This window comes from Microtus oregoni, unplaced genomic scaffold (genome assembly GCF_018167655.1).
Source record: "Microtus oregoni isolate MIOR12 unplaced genomic scaffold, Mior012 000018F_ref0000195, whole genome shotgun sequence".
Taxonomy (NCBI): domain Eukaryota; kingdom Metazoa; phylum Chordata; class Mammalia; order Rodentia; family Cricetidae; genus Microtus; species Microtus oregoni.
Window position 1 is genome coordinate 39758054 of NW_024543077.1, and position 20326 is coordinate 39778379.

General features: G+C 46.6%; 1 protein-coding gene across 3 annotated transcripts in view; it reads left to right on the plus strand.

Moving 5' to 3' along the window:
- LOC121458930 (CASP8 and FADD-like apoptosis regulator) overlaps nucleotides 1–19410 on the plus strand; it is a 45873-nt gene extending 26463 nt beyond the window's left edge. For all 3 annotated transcript variants that reach the window (XM_041668354.1, XM_041668356.1, XM_041668355.1), the window contains exons 6-10: nucleotides 1245–1299; nucleotides 4401–4450; nucleotides 5201–5282; nucleotides 16718–17225; nucleotides 18254–19410. In XM_041668354.1, the coding sequence (XP_041524288.1) occupies nucleotides 1245–1299; nucleotides 4401–4450; nucleotides 5201–5282; nucleotides 16718–17225; nucleotides 18254–18389 (831 nt within the window). In that variant the 3' untranslated portion in view covers nucleotides 18390–19410. The remainder of the gene's footprint in view (nucleotides 1–1244; nucleotides 1300–4400; nucleotides 4451–5200; nucleotides 5283–16717; nucleotides 17226–18253) is intronic.
- The last annotated feature ends 916 nt before the right edge of the window (nucleotides 19411–20326 follow it).

Consider the following 20326-nt stretch of genomic DNA (forward strand, 5'->3'; position numbering starts at 1 on the left):
GCACGCGACTTGATCTCTCGTTTAGTAGCAGGCATCGTGGCAAATGAACCTGGTAGCTTTCTCACAAGATTCAGGCTCTGATTAAGTCAGGATTATTCCGGGGGGAGGGGGTCCATACCTTGCATGTCTCCAGTTTGCACACAGATGTACTCTCAGAAGCAGCTTACTGGATAATGTACTTCCTTCTTTGGGTAGGAGAGCTAAAGAGGTCAGCTGTTGTTGAAATACCAGTGGTCAGATGGTGGTAGGAAGTGATGTCATCTTGCGTAGTTCCTGTCATCTGAGATGAGAGAAGCAGGTCGGTTTAATCTCCCAGGAAGTGGTTCATGCAGAGTATGTGACTGTCGAGAATCATGCCCACATACCACTTATCCTGTAGCCATAATAGGACATCATGTACTTATTTATTTAGGAGTGCTGCAGATGTACTCGGGGCTTTGGATATAGACATTTATCAAGTGCTTCTCTGCATGCTAGACTGTGCTGAGGGGTTTCTGAGTAATGAAACACCATAAACACCCTTCACATCTAAGGCCTGTGAGTGAGTTTAGCATTCAAGAGCACAGACTCCATCCTCAGCACCTGCCTGGTGGCTCACAACTGTCTGTAGCTCCAGTCCCGGAGGATCCAATGCCTTATTCTGATCTCCATGGACACCAGGTATACATGCATGCAAAACACATATACGTTAAAAAAAAAACCGTCCTTACCATCTATGTATGGCAGGTAGTATTCTATTCTTATCCTCACCTTTGCAGATGAATTTACCATCTATGTATGGCAGGTACTATTCTATTCTTCTCCTCACCTTTGCAGATGAAGAAGCAGACAGAGAGGTAAAATGACTCGCTCACACTTTTAGCCAGGCTGCACTTTACCCGGGTGTTCACGGGAGGCACCGGATGTCAATCTCTATCCCAGAGTGCGCTGAGTTGGGACTGTTCGAGCACCCATGATGTACTGTAACAGCTTAGAGCCGTTATGAAGTAGTCTAGCGTGCAAGTTTAGTTCCAGCTTCAAAATGCCTTCAGTTCTGACTGGGAGAGTTGATCTGATCTCTGACAGTGTAGTGTGGAACTTACAGGGTTAACTGTCCCTGCAGTTCATATTTAGGTAGCTGAGAAGGTGATATTTTTATTCCTCCTCCCAACCCCGTGTAAAAATATTGAGCTATTTAAAGAGGTGTAACATAGTGAGCTTCCGAAAAAAAACTAACAGTGTGACCTTCTTTTTTGTATTTGAAGCTCCAGAATGGGCGAAGTAAGGAACAAAGATTTGCGGAACACCTTCACGTTCAAAGTAAGGCCCCCAATCTCTTATAGCTATTCTTTATAAATGCTTCATAGCTTTAGTACAAGGGGCTGAGGTATAACTCAGTGGTAGAACACTTGACTGGTGTGAATGAGTCCCTGGGTTCCATCTCCAGTACCGGAAAAGAAAAAATTCACGCTGTTGTGTCTGGTGGTCTCTGCTTATTGACGTAGCCCCTTGAGAGGCTGGAGCAGGAGGAACTCTTGTGCCCAGACGTTCGAGACCAGTTTCCTTAGCAAATGTGGTGAGACCCTGTCATCTAAGAAAGAGAAGAAGAAAGGAATGAAAAGGGGGGGGGAGTTTCATTGTGGGGCTGGTGATTTCTGTTATCCGCATATTTTAATTAAGCTTCCAAAAGGCAGTAAAACACATTCTTCAGATGAACTCACAGACACATGTAGTTCCCCTCTGACCTAGCTCATCTAAACCTGGATAACACCCCCTCCATCAGGCACATAGCCTAGGCTGTGTTTGTCAGACGTGTGGTGTTTGTACATCTGAAATGGAGCTATAGCCAGACCATGCTAAACGTTAACCCAGCCATGATAGAGAACCAGGGGAAACTAATTATCCAGCAGCAGGAAGAAAGGTTAATCTGGACCATGTCTTCCATAAAAAGTAAAGAAAGGCAATTAAAGTATTGTTCATTTCAACCAATATGTTCTCTTCATTCTTAAAACATCAGCTCGAGTTCTTGGCATTATTTAAATTTCTGTTTATTTGACGACTAGTGATAGAACCTTGTTATGTATCCCTGGCTGGGCTGGTATTTGTGATGTAGCCCAGGCTAGCCTCAAGCTCCCAGCAATCATCCCTTTTCAATCTTCGTGAGCGCTGGGATTGCAGGGACGTGCTGCCGTAGCTGGCTTATAGCATCATTTTTTTTTTAAGCATTTCTTTTCTGCATGGGGACCTTTCTAAAGTGAGAGTCAAGACTCAGCCCCATACCGGTGAGGTAGCCCGTGCTTAGAACCAGCGTGAGCAGGTCTCTATGCCGCGATGGAGGGCAGCAGGGCTACCCGAGGGCCTTTGAATCTGCTGTGTGCACAGTGGAGGAACTCAACACGAGTGGGGCAGCCGGAGCGTTTTGAGGGGGCCTTGTCCCCTGATGGAGCCTTGCCCGAGCAGTTTGTGTAGAGCGCAGGCTCTGTGTGCTCCTGGAAGCTGAGACCCATTGTACCCGCGACCAGCCAGATGGTGCCGCTCACGCCTGCCGCTCCCTCCCTAACATTCTTCTCCCGGCGAAAACTGTTGAGAACGGAATTAATTCCTGAACTGAGAGCCTGTTTCTTAAAACACTGCTGAGGTGGAGTTAGCACTCCGAATGCCGTTGAAAGTGGAAAACGGGTCGGGCGGTGGTGGCGCACGCCTTAATCCCAGCACACGGGAGGCAGAGGCAGGCGGGTCTCTGTGAGTTCGAGGCCAGCCTGGTCTACAAGAGCTAGTTCCAGGACAGGCTCCAAAGCTACAGGGAAACCCTGTCTTGAAAAACAAAACACAAAACAAAACAAAGCAAAAAGTGGAAAATGGGAGCTCCGGCATGAGAGCCTAGGAACGTAAAGCAAACATGTTCTTTCCGCTGTGACCCTAGCGTAGGTTGGTCCGGGTAAGTATTCGCGGTCCCCACCATACAAGAGCCACCTTTCCGCTTTGGACTGGTCCTAGCTCACTAATAAAAGGGAAAGCATCTGGTTAAGTTGGCCTTAAACTAAGAAGTTTAAGATAATCAAGCCGTGTGTTCAGGTCAGTTTGGACTTCCAAATGGTTCCTACGGAAAGATCTTGATGGTGACGGTGACTGGCCCTTATTGTCGGGCGCGTTCTAAATCTTTAACCAAGATAGGCATGTCTTTCACTGAGATAGGCGTGCGACACACGTCTCTTCTAAGGAAGAATAGTTTGACTACATGCCAGGGGTGCAGCAGGCTGGGCAGTAACCAGAGTTCCATCTGGAACCTAATTAATACGCACACATACACACACATACACACATGCGCACACATACACACACACATACACACGTGCAGACACATACACATGCATACACACACACAACACACACATGGACACGCATGCATACACACATGCATCACACGCATACATGCATACACACATACATACACACATGCACACACGCACACACACACACACACACACACACACTCAGGTTCAAAGCTGAGGATGGTAGCACAGGACGACAATCCTAGCCCTCATGAGCTGAAGCAGAAGGTACACAAATTTGAGGTTGGGCTCAGCCTGGGCTACGTATCAAGAACCCACCTCTGAAGCCAAACAAACGCCATTTGCTTCCCCCAAACCTCACAGATTCTGGCAGGGTTGGGTTTTTTTTTTCCTCCTTTGTTTTATCTTTAGACGTCATTTCTCACTTTGCCGCAGCCTCGGCCTAGAGATTGAACGAGCAGCCAGGACGAAGGTGTGAGCCAGCCCTTTCGTGGCTCCGGCACCCAGAGCCCCCCCCTCCCGCTTGTGCAGGCTAATTGAGTCATTGTTGTGGAGCGGAGTTTGCCGTGGGCTCTCCACTTTCCAGGCGTGCTGTGCACTGTCTGGCTGCTGACATTTTATTTTATCATCCCCCAGCCTCACGGAACTATGAAAACATTGGCCATCTGTTCTGTACATAGCACAGACACAGAAGCATTCCCTTCCCGCGTGCTCCAAGATGTTCCCTTTAGATGCAGTCCAGGGTTTGGGCCCATATAGGAAAGCTATTGGTATAGCAAAGTCAGAGTTTTGAATTCTCCTTATCAGGTTAAAACCCCACCAGCCTCCTGCGGGCCATCTGGAAGAGGTCAAGGGAGAGCCCTCTTACACTTACGTGGCGTGGTTTTTCTACGGAATCCTGGAATAGCAGGTGCTCTTGAGTTTTCTTTTGAACCAGGCTTTTCCATGTGAGGTTGGAACTTTGGGCTGAGTCTAGCCGGAAAAAGAATAAGTAGTTAAGAAATGAGCAGACAAAACAAAAAACTCAGTTATGATAGAAAGAACTCAGCCAGAATGGGTGTAACTAAGTTCTGTCTTGTAAACAATTCTCTCTCTCTCTCTCTCTCTCTCTCTCTCTCTCTTCCCCAGGAAAACCGGTGAAGACATCCATTCAGGAATCGGGAGCTTTTTTGCCTCGGGTAAAGAACCAATTCTCTGATTCGGTTTTGTATACACAAGTATCTGCTAGAACACTGACATCCTAAAAAAACAAACCCAAAAAACAGCCAAAAATGATCCGAAAAATTCTTCATGACAACTGGGTGCCTGTGCGAAATTCATTGGCCAGGAGCCTTGAATATAGCAGAGATTTTTTTTTTTTTAAAAAAAAGACGTTCATGAATGAACTTTGGAATGCAGGGAGGTTCCAAGTGGCAGCTCATGTCTCAGCTGGTTCACTACTGAACATACCATGGGCAGTGACATCCCGTTGAACTGTGTTACACCCTGGCTTTTGTCCGGACTGACAACCTCCTCTTAAGAGGAGGCGGTGGAAGGCTGTCATTTGTACCAGCTTAGAAAGATGTCTCTCGTTGCTGCTTTAGACTTCCGTGAAGACGCACGGCCCATCTTTCCTCTCTCTTCCAAATTCTCTTTATTCCGCAAAGCTAAGACCCATGTAAAGAGATGACGAGGCTTATTAATTAAAATTAAGCAAGAGCCAAAGCAGCTGTTTGCCTGAAACACATTCTCAGGAACAGAGAAAAAACCTGACATTAGTAGGAAATGCCAGCTGAGATGATTTTAGGCCATGTCTGTTGAGTGACTCACTTGCCAAAGAGATGCTTAAAACAATCCAGAAGAGGAGACGGCACAGGAGTGAGAACTAAGGGAGCAGAGAGGGCAGAGAGGTAGCCGGCATCTCTAATTACGCCTGCCTTTCTTTGCAGCATATACACGAAGAGAGTTACAGGATGCAGAGCAAGCCCCTGGGTATCTGCTTGATCATCGATTGCATCGGCAACGACATAGGTAGGTGCAGAAGCCACAGGTTAACGGCTTCCCTGCAGTGTGTTCACGACCAAGCAAGTCTGATTTGTCAGCACGGTAAATACTAGCTGCAGTAACAAAACACACTCTGCTATGACGTTCGCTTTTCTACTCCGTGTGGTCGGTCAGTTGGTGATTCCATCATCTTGGGGCCTTGGAGTCTTCTGTAGGGTCCTCTATGTGATTGACAGATGAGGGGATAGAGACTGTGTGCCAGACCTGAGAGTGGTGTCCCTCATCTCTACCCGCAAGTGGCTCAAGATAACCACAATGGGCATAGATAAACTGGCCCAGCTATGTGTTAGGAGAAACAGGAGATGAGCTTGGGGAGCAGAAGTTATGTTGTGGTAGTTGGTGTGTCTTTAGTCTACCTGTGTGTCCTGGGTTTTATTCTTCAGGGTCATCCAGGGACATTTATAATGAGAGGCATTCTGGTTTCTAGTATTCTCTGGTGTTTCGGCTTTCATCACGAAAGCCTTCCTTGAGGCCATTTAAAGCACATTCTGTGTTTACTTAGAGGGCTGTGAGGAGTGTTTGAGCCACGCGTGGCTTTGATCTACCTGCAAGGCATCGTCATTTGGATCTGAATTATTTTCCTCGGTTGTTGGATGTCTGATGCACACTGAACCACTGGCAAGAGATCAAGGGGAACCTAGACGCAGGAATGACTTCCCGTTTAATCACGAACTGGTGGCAGTTCACGGCTTTCATGCCTCTGAACGTTCCTTAGCATGACTCAGAGATGACTCGCTCAGAACATTACCATGTGAGAAGAGAGGCTAAGAGAAGGTCAAGTTAGCAAATATGAAACGATATTTCCCAGGATTTCAGCTTCGATCCCACTTCCTCATATTCGGTTTCTGGTAGATATGAGGAATGTGTCCTTTCATACTGATTTGGATGGAAATGGTCCCAATAGGCTCGTGTATTTGAAAGTGTGGCCTTTATTGTGGAGGTGTGGCCTTTTTGGTGGTGATGTGTCACTGGGGTGGGTTTGGGGTTTCAAAAGTCCACAGCAGCTGTGGATCAGGATGTAAAACTCTCAGCTGCTGCCTTAGTGACATGCCTGTCTGCTTCCTGCCGTGATGATGGTGGGCTAACCTTCTGAATACTGAGCAAGCCTCCAGTCAAATGCTTGCTTTAAACGACTTCCTGCCGTGATGATGGTGGGCTAACCTTCTGAATACTGAGCAAGCCTCCAGTCAAATGCTTGCTTTAAACGACTTCCTGCCATGATGATGGTGGGCTAACCTTCTGAATACTGAGCAAGCCTCCAGTCAAATGCTTGCTTTAAACGACTTCCTGCCATGATGATGGTGGGCTAACCTTCTGAATACTGAGCAAGCCTCCAGTCAAATGCTTGCTTTAAACGACTTACCATGGCTGCAGCACAGCAGTGGAGCCCTAATTCTAAGATACCATTTTTTAAAAATGGTATTATGTTAGCATTCATATCAGGAATGGGGAAATAGTCTCTCAATGAGACACTGTGGAATTTTGTCCTTTGACTTTTGGTTGTAATCAGCCCCGTTTCATTGTCCAGGAAATATCTGAGACACACAGCTTCCTGTGCTGTCCCTCTGTTTATATTGAAGGACTCACAAAGATCAACCCGCTGTAACCAAACGACGCCCGTTATTCATGACTCCCACCCAGTGCCTGTGCTGGAGTTCTGTTGCTGAGTTGTAGGCCGGGGCTAAATTCAGCCCTGTAGTTCTCCAATTATAGGGGTGCGTCAGAGTTGGGTGCTGGTATATGTATGATTGCCCAGACTTTAATCACAGCTCTGCCATATCTTAGCTCGTGATGCTGGGCTCAGCATCTCTGCTGTAACATCCCTCGTGTGATGGTCAGGAGGATGAGTGAGATTATACTTATAAAGCGTGTAGGACGGTGCCTGGAACAGGAGCCCACTGACATTTTTCTTATTCAAAGTTGGTTTAACTTTAGTGGAGAACTTTGCCATAACACATCATGGCTCGGCATTTAGTTTGAGTCTGCTCTCAGATGAGTAAGGGGAATGGAGGCTCTGACGGTCCTGGGGTAAGTGGGGCCCACATGTGGGCACAGAGGAACGGAGGCAGTTACTTCAGAGGGAACAAATTTCAAGTGGAAATCTCAAAAAGTATGGGGACACCTGATGTTGACCTCTGACCTTGACACATGTGCATACATATGATTGCACAGGCACACACACACTCAATTTCGTACACGCATGTGCACACAGAATGGAATTCCAGGCTGCAGGTCCCCAGTGTTATCCCTTCCAAGGTCAAAGTCTTGAAGGTGGAGTGGGGCTGGCCCTACAGAAAGGGCAATTAGGAACTCATCATTACCTCCCCGCCAGGAGAGAATCAGGGTTCTTTTGACTCATGTGCTCTTTGCCCCTGAGAGTGAAACAAATAACTGGACTGAAGGTCACTTATGGAACCTCCCAGCTCAACTGGCTGATCGGCAGGTAATAAATAAGATGGTATAGCTTCACTCAAATTGTGTGGTGCTCTTGTCAGCTGAGAGAACCCAGATTCCTTGGGAGGCTCAGCAGGGCGGCATTCGTCACCTGAAGTAGAAGGACAGTGAGGACAGGCTCCTCACCCACACCAGCTCTACACCTCCAGTTCTGTGTTCACACGCTCCTCCTGGGACTTTCCACCCAGGACTCTAGGGCTGGGCTCCTGCTTGGGTGCAAAGACCCTCCTTTGCTTCTTCCCCCATCTCATTAGCCCTAGAGCCCTCCATCTCGAGTTGTTATGTGGAACTTCCTCTGTCAGGGGAATTCTGCCAACTGGCTAATGGTTAACATCTGGCAGATGTGCAGGGGTTAGATAGCAATCATAGCAGACAAGATCATTGCCAGTTAAAACCAAGGTTCTGAAAGAAACCAGAAGAAGATAGACAATCAGAGATCCTCAAATCCTTAGTGTCATCCTTCTTTGCATGTGGTGGATACTTTGTTACTGGTGGATACTTTGTTAATGACGGATACTTTGTTACTGGTGGATACTTTGTTAATGGCGGATACTTTGTTAATGGTGGATACATTGTTAATGGTGGATACTTTGTTAATGGTGGATACTTTGTTACTGGTGGATACTTTGTTAATGACGGATACTTTGTTACTGGTGGATACTTTGTTAATGGTGGATACTTTGTTACTGGTGGATACATTGTTAAGGTGGATACTTTGTTAATGGTGGATACTTTGTTAGGGTGGATACTTTGTTAATGGTGGATACTTTGTTACTGGTGGATACTTTGTTACTGGTGGATACATTGTTACTGGTGGATACATTGTTAATGGTGGATACTTTGTTACTGGTGGATACATTATTAATGGTGGATACTTTGTTAGTGGCGAATACTTTGTTAATGGTGGATACATTGTTAAGGTGGATACTTTGTTAATGGTGGATACTTTGTTAGTGACGAATACTTTGTTAATGGCAGATACTTTGTTAGTGGCGGATACTTTGTTAATGGCAGATACTTTGTTAGTGGCGGATACTTTGTTACTTGTGGATACTTTCTTACTAGTGGATACTTTGTTAGTGGCAAATACTTTGTTAATGGTGGATACATTGTTAAGGTGGATACTTTGTTAATGGTGGATACTTTGTTAGTGGCGGATACTTTGTTAGTGGCAGATACTTTGTTAATGGTGGATACATTGTTAAGGCAGATACTTTGTTACTGGTAGATACTTTGTTAATGGCTTTTCATGGGTGGTCATATACCGTAGAACTGGGGTTCTAAAACTTGTCTGCGAAGCCCATGACGCTAGCCACTTTGCATGGATGGGAGAGGGAAGAGCTCATCTGTGTGTTTTGCTCTGTGTCACCAGCAGCTGAACAAGTGCCACGCACACAGGTGCTCAGTAAATATTTGATGAAGGGGTGTGGGCGAAGGAGTGGTTCCCGAAGGGTGCTTGTAATGGAGTAGGCTCTCCTATAGTGTGTGTTTCAAAACCGGCCCTTTAATAAACATTAATTAGAGTTTAATGGAGTCTCTTGGACTTATAGCCTCCTCTTAGCCTATCCCTGCCTCACCACCTCCCATAATCAGACTTTAACTAAAGACCACACAAATCCCCTAAATATTTATCTGCATATTATTGTCTTTGTCTGGTAAATGCCTACTAAGGATGTCTTACAAACAAAGTACATGCTTGGCCCCACACAGAACACATTCGAGGTGGATTCTGTCTCAGGGCCAGTGAGAAAAGACGAGGTTACTTTTCGGTGGATCATTTTTGAAAAGCATTCTCCTAGTCAATGGCCTCTTGTGGGGTGGATCGCAGTGCTGAAGGATTTTGGCTTCAGTTTGGTGGAGTTCAAGCATACGTTTCTGATGTCCAGGCAACTATGTCAGTCACCTAGCAAAGCTTGGGTCTCGGTTGGTGAGCCTTCGTCTTTCTAGGCATGCAGAGGCAAGTGTCTCAAATCACTGGCAGGTAGATGCAAGGCCTGGTTTAAGGCTCTGGCTGTCTTGGGGCTTCCTGTATATATGACAGCATTTGCAGATTTTTAAGAGGAAACATCTTTCCCTCTGCTGCATCTGATATTTTTGTCATGCTTTCACTGACTAAGACGTGTTTTCTAGCAGACACTGTAGTTTCTACAGGGCTGTTGTGTGAAGAGACTTCCCCTTCTGGCAGCGACAGGCTAGGGACCTGGTCCATGCCTCCTTTTGAGGGTTTTCTTTCTAATGGAACTTGCTAAACCTTGAATGAGCATTGTTTTCTTGTAGTAACATTTATATAATAGGAACATTTCTGCAAAAGGAAGTGGAATACTCACTGTGACCTCTGCTCTTGGGACAAGTGACATCCAAAATGGTAGAGAGATGCTTTGTTCAGAGGGACAATAGACAAGCCCTTCCAGCCCCTCCTGGGCTCATGGGGTCAGTGTCCTATGGATGGTTTCCTCCTGGGAACAGGAGTGTGCGGTGAGGTATTTTGTGTTTTCTAGGTATTTCTATCCTCTGGGCCCAAGGAGATATTTGCTTAAACACTTAACATTAAGTCAGGTGATGTGGTGCACACCTTTAATCCCAGCACTCGGGAGGCAGAGGCAGGTGGATCTCTGTGAGTTTGAGGCCAGCCTGGTCTGCAGAGCTAGTTCTGGGACAGGCTCCAAAGCTACAGAGAAACCTTATCTTGGAAACATTGTTAGTGGAATTTCCCTTTAAGTCCCTCATCTCAGCAGCCCTCAGTTCAGGAAGTACGGAAGGAATACATGGCTACAGGCCCATGCTGAAGGCCCTCCTAGTTTAGAATGTCAAAAGGTGGTGTGCTCCACATCCTAGGGTTGAGGGTAGCCCTTTGGTAAGTACGTTAGCACGTCGCTTGCAGAGAGAGCAGGGATTCACATGTGGTAGGATAAACATCTTCAGCTCCTCACAGGCTTCACCAGAAAGTGAGCTGGCAAGCAGGCATGGAAGGTTTTTGAGTGTTTGCAATGCTGGAATCACGAATAAGGCGTTACAGCTACTACAACCAAGTACTTTCAGCTGTCTTGGATCTGGTTTGTGTAGCCTTGATATTACTGTCTCCTGATACAAGGGAGTCCGGGCAGAATTTACCAGCAGTTGGTTCTGCTTACTAACGAGTCTTAAAAGGTAGTCTATTGCCTTCAGTGTGTGCTTGGGCAGTGACGCCTTAGCTGGGCTAGCGGAGCAAATGCTAAGTTGGATGTATGCCACAGGGCCCTGCTCCCACCCACTTGTTGCTCCCATCTGTGCCTTTGTTCACCAACATCTGCACCTTGTCAGGGGCACAGGTTGAGGGATGTTCCTGTCCCTTGCCCTGGGTGTTCAGGCTCTGGTTTAAATCACACCTTTTCCCACAATGCCTGTTCCAGTGCCTGAGACCACACCGCCCTTTGTTTTGATTTGACCCCACTGAACCATAAGACATTTCAGTCATCCGCATGTACATACTTGTTATCATACTTCTAGAAGACAGTGATGGAGTTGTGTGTTCGATCTGGGTCCCTTATAGCTTCTTTTAAGATAATAAGGGGAAGCTTAGTAAAACAGAAGTTTGGGGAGGCAGTAATTGTTCCCTGTTGTAAGCCACATTTTGGGGTGACCTCTGTCACTGTCTGGCCATGGCGGGTTTGTACATTCCAGGGTAGGGGCATGTGGATTAGAAATGTTAGGTAGGAGAAAGAGATAAGAAAGAAACCACAGAGACATAGGATAGTACCGGGAGGGCAACTCAGTGAATGCTGAATACTGAATTCGCCCATGTTTAATTTTCCTACGCTTTTATACCCCAATAAAAAAGTGGGGGAAGAAGGCAAAGACTGCTTTAACATGACACAAAGGACAACCAGAACAATTACTTACTTCAATACTTGAGTTATCAAGCCATTATTTCCTGAGTTAAACATTCTGAAGTTTTGGGCAGGATGTGTAGCGAATACACCCTAGACCAGGTATCCTATAGGCAGCCTCTTCCTATGTCAAAACCTCCTGTTTTAAAATGAATGAGCAGGAATAGGCTTGAATTCTCTGACCTATGGTCAGGGTAGAACGGACCCAACTCTGGGGGCTGTCTTAATGTCCAAAACACTAAGTAACTGCACCCCAGGTCAGGGTGTGTGGCCACACCTGTTATCAACAACTTTGAAAGAGCGGAAAAATCAGCTCAAACTCTCTGACCTCCAGCCAAGGTGGAACAGACTCATGTCTGTGGGTCTACAAAGCTGTCCCAGCTGCAAAGTGCATAAGCCACGTGACTGTTGTCTGCCACATGTCTGACCTTCGTGTTGGCTCAAATGGCCATTTTCTCCTTTTCTTCCCAGTTCGCCTCTTCCTGGTAGCTGCTGAGTTTTCTCACTTCCTGGCCCTAGGGGCTTTTCTTTTAAACTCTCAGAAAAATTGATTGTCTTCAAGCCAAAAGAAAAAAAAAAAGGAAGGGAAGGAAAGAAGAAAGAGGAAACCCTTTTAGGATTAGATTGCTCTTGGGTAAAGGCTGAAGACCTGAGTTCAAATTCTTAGGTCCCAAATAAATGCCAACATTTAGTGCAGGTGGCTGTAATCCCAGCCCTCCTATGGGGAGACGAGAGATTTTCTGGAAGCTCCTGGGCTGGCTAGCATGATACATGGACAGAACAGCCAAGAGAGCTTCTCAAACATGAGGAAAAAATGATACCCAAGGCTGTCCTGTGACCTCCATAAATGCACAGACTCAGAAATCCATTTTTTCCTAGTCCTCCTTAGAGAACTCGCTTTTCCTCCCCAGGGTATCCCGCCCACCTTGTGTTGGCTTATGGAGGGCATTCGATAACTGATTGTAAATAGACCGGTGAAGGGTCTTCTGAATCATTCCATATATCTATTTAGACATCATCAAGATAAGTCCACTTATTTATCTCGAATGAATTGTTAAAAAAAATTTTATTTATTTTGTTTTATGTATAAGGGTGTGTTGCCTGCATGCATACACATGTGCACCACGTGTGTGCCTGGTGCCATGGATTTCCTGAAACTGAACTTACAGACAGTCGTGAGCTGAATGGAACCCAGCTCCTCTGGAAACACCCAGTGATTTTAAGTACTAGCCTCTCAAATTAATTTTAAATGAATAAATTGCTGGCATCTTACTGAGTTAGCTCTAGAGTTCCTAGCCCTGAGGGTAGTTCCTGGCAGTCTTGCATTAACTTCCATGTCTTCTAGAAGTGTTTTCTCTTATTTGTGCTTGGGAGCCTAGCCTTTAACGGTTGGTTGAGCTGTCTCTCCAGCCCTGGAAGTGTTTTCTAAGAAGCAGTTGTAACTTACTAAGCTGTGACTGGGAGGGGAGTGGAGTTTCCAGGGTGGGGAGAAGGAGAAGTGGGGCTTCTGCATTTGTTGGAGTTTTATTTTCCAAACCTGGTGCCCAACTGTTTCTTCCTTTATTTGTAAGCCATACAGCAGCTGTCTTAGGGTTTCCATTGCTGCAACAAAACACCATGGCCAAGAACAAGTCGGGGAGCAACTCAAGCGGGCCTGAAATCTGGAGGCAGGAGCCGATGCAGGTGCCACGGGGAGGGAGTGGGGGAGGGTGCTGCTTACTGGCTTACTTCCCCATGGCTTGCTCAACCTACTTTCTGGTAGAACTCAGGATGTAGGGATGGGACCACCCACCCCCCGCCCATTGATCACTAACTGAGAAAATACTCTACAGCTAGGTCTCGTGGAGATGTCTCCTCAACTGAGGCTCCTTCCTCTGCTGACTCTAGCGTCTGTCAAGTTGACACAGAAAACCACCAACCTTTCTGTCCCAAAACTGTTTTAATTTAGGGTAGTGAGACCTCTATCCAAGTCATAAGAAGTGTCATTTACAAAGAGATGCGTGGCAGGGTCCCTGATTGGGGAAGCATGTGGCTGCCTTCATCGCTTTTAAAAGTAATCTTTATGGCTGGGCGGTGGTGGCGCACGCCTTTAATCCCAGCACTCGGGAGGCAGAGGCAGGCGGATCTCTGGGAGTTCGAGGCCAGCCTGGTCTACAAGAGCTAGTTCCAGGACAGGCACCAAAGCTACAGAGAAACCTGTCTCAAAAAACAAACAAAAAACAAAAAACAGGGCTGGAGAGATGGCTCAGCGGTTGGGAGCACTGCCTGCTCTTCCAAAGGTCCTGAGTTCAATTCCCGGCAACCACATAGTGGCTGATAACCATCTGTAGTGAGGTCTGGTGCTCTCTTCTAGCCTTCAGGCATACACACAGACAGAATATTGTATACATAATAAATAAATAAATATTTTTTTTAAAAAAACAAAACAAAACAAAAACCCCCCAAAACAAAAAGTAATCGTTATGCCTGAATAAATGCAGCTTATGCGCATCTTTACAGAAACCCTACTGGGTTCCACCTCTTCGTTTAGGCGTTTGTACTGAGCCTGTTTCACAGAGGAATAAATGGAATCTCTAATTTACTCAAAGTTGCACCCCTTAGAGCCTATAAATCAGACTGGGCTACGTGCTCGTCCTTGCTGGCCCAAGAAGAAAAGGAATGTGCGTGCCACTCCGGCTGGCATCCTTACCCACCTTGCCCTCTAATAGAGGAAATACGGTGCACGTGGAAAATGTCAGCTGGGTGATGACTTTCCCTTGCCAGGAGCATATTGGAGGGCGGTTCCGTTTTGTTCCAAGACCCTTACAGATCCTGGTGGTGTCTGTGGCATTTGGGACCTTCGCTCTTCCCTCTTGTTTTGGGGGAGGATTTCCTGCTTTAGATCTTAGATGCTGGCCCTACCCTTAGGCCCTGTGAGGAAGATGAGGCTCTAAAGAGGAGGTAGGGAGCCCGGACTTAAACTCAGATCGCGGTTTCTTCTTCGCAGCAGCGTGAGGGACGCTAAGGCGGAACCGAAGGAAAACGAAGGCGCCGGAAGGCACGGAGCAGCCTCTGTCCTACACCCCCCCCCCCCCCCCCCCCCCCGCCCCGAGCTCTTTGTCAAGGCTTTCAGAAGGAAAGACTTTAGCAGTGGAGAGACTTGAAAATCAGCCAGTTTGCACGTGAGCAGGAGTTTTGGAACCTGCGTTTCCCTGTTTACTTCTGCCCCCTAGAGGAGCGGATATGCCATAGCAAGAGAAGGAGCCTTTTCCGGTGACCCCAGGAGTTGTTAGTCCTGGGAGCGCTAACAAGAGACGTTCGGCCACCTTTTCCTCAGTAGAACAATTAAAAACACAATCAATAGTGAAAAGCAGAATAAAATGATGCTTATTCAAATTGGCCACGTCGGAAAGAAGAGCAAAGAGGTTCAGTGTCCTCTAATCCGTTTTCAGGATCCTGGCATGAAGTTTTTAGGTTTAAATAGAAGGTAGAAAGAATGCATAACTAAGCTGTACTGGTCAAGGTCTGGTCCTGTCCACCACTGTTGCCTCCGTTCCGGTCTCTCTTAGACGTGTGCCCCACCCTTACCCCTGTGAGGAAGCTGAGACTCTTAAGGAGGAGATGGGGAGCCCGGACTTAAACTCAGATCTCGTGGGGTTGGTTCTGCTTTTCCCCTTCCCATGCTGCTGCCCGCTGACTGCAGCGTGATGGGAGTGAGCTTCAGCCTTTTCCATCTCCCAGACTGAGGTTCTGGGGGTAATTTTAATTTCTTGGGGTCGGATATTTCAACAGTCTGATTTAGAGAGGGGGCTATATATGTCTCTAGGATGTTTTTATTTCTGCAAGGTGGTGACAGTTCTGTCGTTGCTTCTCTTGTTTTCCTGTCCTGGACCCAGCCTGGGTATGATTCTGGGCTGTAAAACCTTGCTCACACCCCAGGGAGGGGGTGAGGGTGGGTCAGTGTGACTCAATCGTTCCTAACACCCAGATCTTACAAGGGGAAGATGGGTATCCAACAGGTTATCAGCAGCCTGTGGATCACATCATCATTTCCTTAAGAAGATGTCTGCTGATTGATTAACAATGTCTGTACCTTATATCCCTTCAGTGTTAGCAAATAGAATTCATTTTAAGAGAGGCTAAGCCGGGCGGTGGTGGTGCACGCCTTTAATCCCAGCACTCGGGAGGCAGAGGCAGGCGGATCTCTGTGAGTTCGAGGCCAGCCTGGTCTACAAGAGCTAGTGCCAGGACAGGCTCCAAAGCTACAGAGAAACCCTGTCTCAAAAAAAAAAAAAAAAAAAAAGAAGAAGAAAAAGAGAAGAAAAGGAAAAAAAAGAGAGGCTAAAACAATACAGAATATAACTGCAGTCTTAAAGAGAGGACAAAAGACTTACTTGGTGCATTATTTATTTTATAACGTGTATAAATCACTCTACAATTAAGAGGTTTACGCAAACTATTCATTTGCTTATCTCTCCCCGTTTCTGTGGGTTAGGACTTTAGGAACTGCTTAGGGAGACTGTTCCGTTTTAGGGTCTTTGATGAGGTACCCAGAGTCAGCTGGGGCCAATTGAAGGCTTGATGGAGATTGGAGGAGCCGTTTGTAGGCCATTCATTGGCTGGCTGGAAGAAAGCTGACGCTGGAGGCTGGGGAGAGGCTTCAGTCTTCCCTTACGTGGTCCAGAACCCCGCCTTTGTGTTATAGTACCGGTTTTCCCAGAATCAGTCACGTGAAGGCAAGACAGGGCCAGGAGGAGGCTGTGTCTTTTAAAAAAATCCATTGCTGGGGCTCAAATGCTAGGCCTCGCGCACGCTAAGCAGGCTTCCTCAACCAGCCACACCCCTGGGTCCCAGGTTCGGTTGCTTTAGGTGGGTTCCGTCCAGGTCCCGTCCAATCTGCTGGTAGCCGTGGACAGAGAAGGAGGTGTAGCGGGAGTGCTCCTTTGTGAGAAGCCTGGGATATGAACGTCACATGTTTCATTACTTCTGAATTGGGAGGCCTCAGAGCGTCATTACACAGAAACAGAGATGTGGTGGAGATAGATAATGCTAGGAGTCTCTTTGGCTCGTCTCGCTTAGGTGTTTGTTTTCTGTTTTCCCCAGAATATCTTCGCAGGACCTTCACATCCCTGGGCTATCACGTCCATCCTTTCTTGTTTCCCAGCGCGGAAGAGATAATTAAGATTCTTCACCGGTTTGCCAGTCTGCCCCAACACAGAGACTATGACAGCTTCGTGTGCGTTCTAGTGAGCCGGGGAGGCTCCCAAAGGATGATGGGTGTGGATCAGGCTCCCACGGGGTTCTCCTTGGATTATGTCAAGAGCATATTCATGGGGGACGCGTGCTCTCCTCTAAGAGGGAAGCCAAAGCTCTTCTTTATTCAGAGCTACGAGGTGTTAAGTAGCCAGTTGGAAGACAGCAGCCTAGAGGTAGATGGGCCGGCAGTAAGAAGCTTAGACTCTAAGACCCAGCATCCTGGCCCCTGCATGGTCCACCGCGAAGCTGACATCTTCTGGAGCCTGTGCACGGCGGACGTCTCCCAGGTAGAGCAGCCCACCAGCTCATCCTCCGTGTACCTGCAGAACCTCTCCCGGCAGCTGGAACAAGAAAGGTAGGCCCTGCGGTCCTGACTTCCACCTTGGTCCTCAACCATCTACCACAATGGAGATGACCACTGTGCTCTGTCTGATGACCTGCCAAAGAAAAAGTAATCCCTGCTAGGGTTGCTTTGGGGTGTGATAGAGATTCAGATAGCGCTATCATCTCTTCGCTTGTTTGAATGTATTTCTTACACTCTGCTAACATGAATTAAGCGTTACCCTAGGTGTGTGTTATAGAAAAAGTACAGTGTGTGTGTTTACTGTAGGGTTAGGGTTTGGTCTCTTTGCATAGATGCTTCCACTGAGGGTCTTGGCTTCCACGACTATAGACATTTAAAAAAATTATTTGTTTATTACATATACATATACAGTATTCTCAGTATTCTGTGTGCGTGTATGCCTGCAGGCCAGAAGAGGACACCACATCTCATTACAGATGGTTGTGAACCATCATGTGGTTGCTGGGAACTGAACTCAGGACCTTTGGAAGGGCAGGCAGTGCTCTTAACCACTGAGCCATCTCTCCAGCCTGACTATAGACATTTTTGATGTTTATTAGGAGTTATTTCCCTAAAGGATCCATTACTGTCCTGGAAGCCACAACATCCTTCAGATATAAGATGAATTGACCTTTTTTTATTGGCCCCCTAATTACAATGAGCTACTACTCAAAGGTTTGTATTGTGAGGTCCCCAGACGTCTGTCTAGTTTCTCTCCTTAGTCTCCTCCATGGCCTGCTGGGAATGCTGCAGCCTTCTAAAGGAGATGCTTCAGGGGCCGGGAGCCAGCATTGGCTTTTGACAGTCTTCCCGTCTTTGCATGTGCTATCCAGGTGGCTTATCACCTAGCTGGTGTGTTCTCAGTAAAATCCAGCTGTCTCCGTGGAAGGAGACTCTGCCAACTTGTTTGTATTGTTTGCTAAACATCTTCCGGAATACTTTAAAAAGGGTGGGTTTCCAAGAATGCTCACACCTGCTGGCTCATCTCGCCCTGTTGGCATTTGCGTGGCATGAAAATTCGCCTTTCTCTTTCCCTCCAGGAAACGCCCACTCGTGGACCTCCACGTCGAGCTTATGGACAAAGTTTATGCCTGGAACAGCAGAGTTTCTTCTAAGGAGAAATACTATCTGAGCCTGCAGCACACCCTGCGAAAGAAGCTCGTCTTATCTACGTGAAAACCGGAAGCCCTCCAGGTTCTTGGAGCATAGGCCAGGGTGGCTTAGAGCTGGCAAAGCTCCTGATCGCTTGGGTGCAGGCCTTGAAGGTCATACTGGCTCTGGTTTTGGAGCAAGCCCTGCTTTCTGATTCTCTTGTGAACAGGCATCAGCTGTAGCCCGGCTGCCATGAACTACACCACTCCAGCCGCCATGTGTCCCCACTGGGATGGCAAAGTGAGCCTCTCCTCCTTAAGTTCCTGGGCCAGATGTTTTAGTACAGTGTGGAGAATGGTAAGGTATAATCCCATTGCTTCTTGGGGTTATCTACCAAGATGTACTATGTTATTCTAAGAGTTATAGTCTGTGGTTCAAGATTTGAACTATGACACCTGAGTGTACCTTAAGGAGGAGACTTGCCTGGGTTCATCACCTATTTGGGAAAATTGGTTCTGTGTCAAGGGTCATTAAATTATTAGCTTATTAAGTTATTAGAAGTATCCATTGCCTCATGAACTTCTTGGCATTATTGCTCTTGAATTTGAATATTGGATTTGAATTTTTGTGAGCTAGCTTCACATATACATAGTTTTTTTTTGTTTTGTTTTGGTTTTTTTTTGATTTTTTTTTTTGAGACAGGGTTTCTCTGTAGCTTTGGAGCCTATCCTGGAACTAGCTCTTGTAGACCAGGCTGGCCTCGAACGCACAGAGATCTGCCTGCCTCTGCCTCCAGAGTGCTGGGATTAAAAGCGTGAGCCACTACCGTTCGGCTTTTCTTCCAAACACAAAGTTTATTATGTATGTTTAAAATTTACAATATGATGTTTTGGAGCACATAGAGACTGAAAAAGGTCAACTACAGTAAAACAAATCAGCTGACCTATAATTTCCTATAGTTTTCTGTGACAGGAGAGGACTATGTCTATTTATTTATTAAATACTATTGAAACAAGTGTTGTAATAGGAGCAGCGGGCTGCTTCCCGCCACCCGGCTAGCTTTACCCGAAATAATTACATGGAAACTGTATTCTTTTAAACACTGCCTGGCCCATTAGTTCCAGCCTCTTATTGGCTAGCTCTTACATATTGATCTAACCCATTTCTAATAATCTGTGTAGTCCAGGATGTGGCTTACCAGGGAAGATCTTAACCTGCATCTCTTTGGAGTGGGAGAATCATGGTGACTGCCTGACTCAGCTTCTTTCTCCCAGCATCCTATCAGAGGCCAAGCAGTTTCTTTATTACTTAACCAATGAAACAACAGATAGAAAGATGACCCTCCTTCATCAAACAAGTTTGGAATTGTAGCAAAAGTCCTGTTGTACCAGTAATAGGGTGGGTGAGGCCAGAGGAAAACAAGGGCCAGTCTCGGGTTTAGTATGTAGTAGCCATGTGATGAGATTGTGTGTGTGTGTGGGGGGGGGGGGGGGGGGTGGAACCACCTTCCCCAGCCCCAGCATCTTCCAAAATCTCAGACAAAGTGTAGGAATATGTATGTCACTGTGCTCACAGAGAAGCACTGGAGAAACCAGAAGTGTTTAAACATGCAGGGTTGCCTGTCTGTCAAAAGTTGATTGAGGTTTCTGTCCCACCTGGTCCTGCAGTCGTTCAGTCCCAGAGAAACACACAGAGGCCTACATTAATTATAAACTGATTGGCCCAGCATCTCAGACTCTTCTTATTAACTAGCTCTTATAACTTATAGTAGCCCATAATGTGTGTCTGTGTTTGCCACGTGGCTCGGTACCTTTTTAGGTGAGGCAGTCACATCTTGCTTGGTCATCCTACCTGTACTTCCTGCCCTGGCTACTGGCCAATCAGCATTTATTAAATACGATTGACAGGGGGTACAGACCATGGTCCCACAGCAGTCAAAATTAGAGGACATGCAACCCATTTTCCTCCCAGAAGACTGGGAAAGTGGTGGCTAATAGCCTGGTGACCCCTGTACTGTCTGT